The 4,706-nt window shown below is 37.5% G+C and overlaps 1 protein-coding gene across 1 annotated transcript; it reads right to left on the bottom strand.

The window, feature by feature from the left end:
- Positions 1-396: 396 nt before the first annotated feature.
- On the bottom strand, positions 397-3,830 carry LOC115921222. The gene is made up of 3 exons (XM_030978481.1): positions 3,439-3,830; positions 2,068-2,215; positions 397-1,159 (listed from the first exon to the last, which is right to left on the bottom strand). Exons 1-3 carry the CDS (start codon positions 3,620-3,622, stop codon positions 1,132-1,134), a joined length of 360 nt encoding a protein of 119 aa, XP_030834341.1. The 5' UTR covers positions 3,623-3,830; the 3' UTR covers positions 397-1,131.
- Positions 3,831-4,706: the final 876 nt, after the last annotated feature.

Here is a 4,706-nt window from a genome sequence, read left to right as displayed (position 1 = left end):
CTATCAATGAATGCTAGGACGATAGGAGCTGTTATAAAAATGAATTGTCGTTTACACGTAACACAACATAACATACTGAAATTCATTGTACGAATATAATAAACAATCCTCACAACTTCCCGAGTAAAACAAAACAAACTTTCTGGCAGACTAACACGATTGCTTATGACAAGATTCCTCTACATATGTACAGCACAAAAATATAAAGAAATTAATAAAGTGTCCACCATTTGCATACCAAGAACTAGGCAATTAATGTAAACAATGTTCCATAAAAAATAAAAAATAAAAATTCAGAGAAATTGCCAACATTTTTTATGCTTAAGCATTTCAGAGATGCTGATACATTTCGTCGCCATATCTATTGTTAACACATCTACAAACTGTTTTTTTTTAGGAGGGATAGTATACATTGCTTGAATGTGTGAAGTAAAGCAATCGCTAAATGTTTATATAACAAGAGAGGAAATTTGAAAGTGAAGTAAGAAAGAGCAGAGATTGTAAAGGGAAAAACACAAGTTTCTTCACTCTGATATACCACTTTCAATATTTCTTTAAATTGAGAAGAAGGTAATGCGAAAAACATTCAGTCACTTAGATATATGAAACATTTTTTTCTTACCTTTGAAATTCTTTATAGCATGCATTTATAGTTGACACGTTATACAGGCATTCAAATCAATTACGACCTTCTTCGACTCATGGTATAGCTCTCTTTTTAAAATTGGGCCATTAGTGAAATTTCACCACAATAAATAACAAGTAAAGATGCATAGCACACTATTTAATAACAAAAGTTATTGTTTATGTTTGTGTACAAAACATAATGCCTGCAGAGCTGGCTAGCAAGCACCGTAGCTTGCCTAAGCGGAGATCGTTCTTGATATAACATCACTAATCCTTTGGTCAATCATTCCGAGGAACTCTGAGAATTGTAAGGGGCGGGGTCCACCATTAGACGAGCAACTTGGAGAGGTTTTCAAAAAATTGTAAAAAATATAAGGAGGCATTTATTTATGAAACAATTGTTATTATGTTGCTTTAAAAGGGTCTTGATACAAGACATAAAAGTTTTAATTTCCTAAGGCAATGGACCTTTCAAGAATGGGTTAGTCGGAATCAAAATCTTGTCTAGCTTGTGGTGGTACAGCTTCGACATCTGCGGCAAAAAAAAAGAAGAAGAAAGAAACCAAACAAGATTTAAAAGCAGATCACGGAAACATCACCTTGAAATAGTACGGATATTAATCAAATAGTACGGCATTCAAGGGAAGTAGTCCTGAGTGGCACATCCTCCCTAGTTTTGATGACATTTCATGGATAGAAGTACTTTGTCATGAAAATAACTTCGTTCAAACTTTAGAGCGAATGACCCAGACGTATGGAAATTAGAAAGGAATGTATTTCTTTTATTTTTGTCTTGTTTAATTAGAGTAGCATCAAACACTCTTCTTAACAAAGGAAATATACATTTGAGGTAAAATGGCAGTAATATTCTTCAATAGAAAGAACCAATTTATAGTATCTGTTTGCTCAGTGTTGAGATGCTTGATTGATAACAGTTTAAAGCCCCTCTTAAGTGTTGGATCCCAAAATTAGCCAAAGAATAGATGGCACAATCTCACTTAAATGGTATGATGTAAAAGAGGATGTCATTAACACCTGGACACTTCTGCAAATAGAATATTGCCCTAACAAATGTGTTTGAAGTAGAATATGGATGAAAGAATACAAAATTTGCGTTTTCTGCATACAACACAAAACCCTTAGTTAGTAAGTTTGTATTCTTTCTAATTTTAGGACAAATGTTTGAAGAAGAGTGGCATTTTCTTTCACATCATTATAACATTGAAGTGAATAGTTTTGTAAGTGATCACAATGCAGTTTCTCAATATAATCAGGAAAAAGATTCTAGCATCCGTTAGCAGCTATGTCCTACACAAACGTACATTAATCCAGTACATTTGTACTTTGTGTGCAGGGCACAACTATAACGAATACTAAGAAGTGCTATCCTGTCTACATGTATAACTAAATACAAAATGAATAAAATGCCAAATGACATACCCATATTTCTGAATGTTGAGGTCAATGGGGTCGTTGGGGTCGACAGTGTTCTGGAGGTTGATGGGGTCGATGTCGAAGGGGTCCTTGGTGCTGTTGATGCTGTTCTGGATGATCGAGGTAGTAGCTGGATCTGAACGGGTAGAGGAATCTGGAATTTGTTGTGAAGTTGACGATATGGAATGCAGGATTTAATATTTAAATTTCAGAATTGTAGGGATTATGGGAGAAAAAAGTATTGGGATTTGGAAGAGCTATATAGAATTGAATGTATTAATAAAGAACGTCAGAATTTTAAAAATAAATAATTAGAATATTTACCTTCAGTTCAAATTATAGCAATTTAATATACATGTGCATAAACAATAAAAACTAATTTGAAAATGAGAATAAAAATGCAGCAATAATCAAATTTGCGAATGAAAATTGTGAATGAAAATTATGGGATCGATCAGTGTTACCCCCGCCCCCAATAGTTTTTCCTATTTACTATTTGATCAAATTGAGGTTGGCCAATTGCGACTTTAAATGATTGCAAATGCTAAAATGAGGGTAATTCCCACCAGCTACCTCTTTCACATCACACTCACAATCCACTAAATGTGTTGATACAAAGTTCTTGCATATTTTGGCAGACTTGGCACCCTTGTAAGATTTCAGGAGGCTACAAGCCTACAAACATGTACTAGCGGGATATCTTAATTCACAGCTCAATCTCGTAATTATTCCTTTTCGAACTGAATCATCATCAGCATATATTGAGCTACTACAGAGTATAATATAGACCTACTTCTAAATCTGAAAGTATCAGAGACTATAATATCATTTAGATATGCATACAAAAATGATGCGTCTTCCCATTCAGCTCTATTTGATTCAATTGGTCTTTCCAACAATGCATCAGCACCTTCAACACTTGTAACACCAACAGATTCACAATCATTTGATTCATGGTCGATATTGCATATTGGGATGAACATCATCACTGTCACGGACGCTGCAACATGATGCATCAATACATCACCTAGGTCTAACTCTAAGTCAGGAACATATTAACATTTATCACGGCAAACACTCAATGCATCTGATGCCGACACTTCGGCCCCCATCATAGCCATCATAGCCATCATAGCCATCACTCACACTTCAATTGCACGCAGCGGGTGTGCATGCTAAGCGTACGACGAGCGGTACACTAGCTCGTACTCACTTTCACTTTCATTTGGACAGGGAATTATCAATGATTACTTTAACAATTTCTCATGCTATTTCCCTCGCTTTGTGACGGGGAGTTCTCACACTATACAATTTATCAGTTTCACGCGACATGCTCACAAAAATAACGTTGAAAGAGAAAGAAAATCATTCATTTACCATGCAGTGTTGGTACTCCCCGGCAACTGATCCAGACAAATGGACAGGATATGGCTGACGTACGTTGCAATTGCATGAGCACATGGGCATGCGCACGCATGCAATTTTTTTTACCCGGATGTAGCGGTACTAGGTCGTATTTGCTACGTTGGCCCAACGTCATATAGCCAACCAATATATACATGCACTATTTATCAGTAAAGATGGAGACGATATAGACCAACGTTAAGCCAAGGTTGGCCCCCGGGTTGGCCCAACGTCGCGTATATTAGCCAACATATATCCACCATTTCTCAGTAAAATTTGAAACGATGGACCAACATTGAGCCAACGTTAATAGCCAAACGTCGAATAGCCAATTAACAGCCACAATTTATCAGTAATAATTGAGACGATGGACCAACGTTTAGCCAACATTGGCCCAACATCGAATGGCCAGCCAAAAGCCAACATTTAAAATTTAAAATTGAGACGATGGACCAACGTTCAGCCGACGTTAGCCCAACGTCGAATAGCCAACCCAAAGCCACCATTTAAAAAAAAAATTGAGACGATGGACCAACATGAAGCCAACATTGGCCCAACGCCGAATAGCCAACCAATAGCCAACATTTATGAGTTAAAATTAAGACGATGGTCCAACTTTCAGCCCACATTGGCCTAACGTCGAATAGCCAACCAAACGCCAACAGTTATCAGTAATATGTGAGACAATGGACCAACGTTCAGCCAACATTGGCCCAACGTCGAATAGCCAACCAATAGCCACCATTTATCAGTGAAAATGGCAACAATGGACCAACGTTGAGCCAACTTTAGCCCAACGTCGAATAGCCAACCAATAGCCCACATTTATCAGTAAAAATATTGACAATGGACCAACGTTCAGCCAACATTGGCCCAACGTCGAATAGCCAACTAATAGCCACCATTTATCAGTGAAAATGGCGACAATGAGCCAACGTTAGCCCAACGTCGAATAGCCAACCTAAAGCCAACATTTATCAGTAATAAATGAGACAATAGACCAACGTCCAACCAACATTGGCCCAACGTCGAATAGCCAACCAATAGCCAACATTTATCAGTGATAATTGAGACGATGGACCAACATTTAGCCAACATTGGCCCAACGTCGAATAGCCAACCCAAAGCCACCATTTATCAGTGAAAATGGCGACAATGGACCAACATTGAACCAACAATAGCCCAACGTCGAATAGCCAACCAAAAGCCACCATTTATCAGTGAAAATGGCGACAATAGAC

Source organism: Strongylocentrotus purpuratus, unplaced genomic scaffold (assembly GCF_000002235.5).
Source record: "Strongylocentrotus purpuratus isolate Spur 01 unplaced genomic scaffold, Spur_5.0 spur5_scaffold_1, whole genome shotgun sequence".
Taxonomy (NCBI): Eukaryota; Metazoa; Echinodermata; class Echinoidea; order Camarodonta; family Strongylocentrotidae; genus Strongylocentrotus; species Strongylocentrotus purpuratus.
This window is presented reverse-complemented; position numbering and strand designations above follow the sequence as displayed.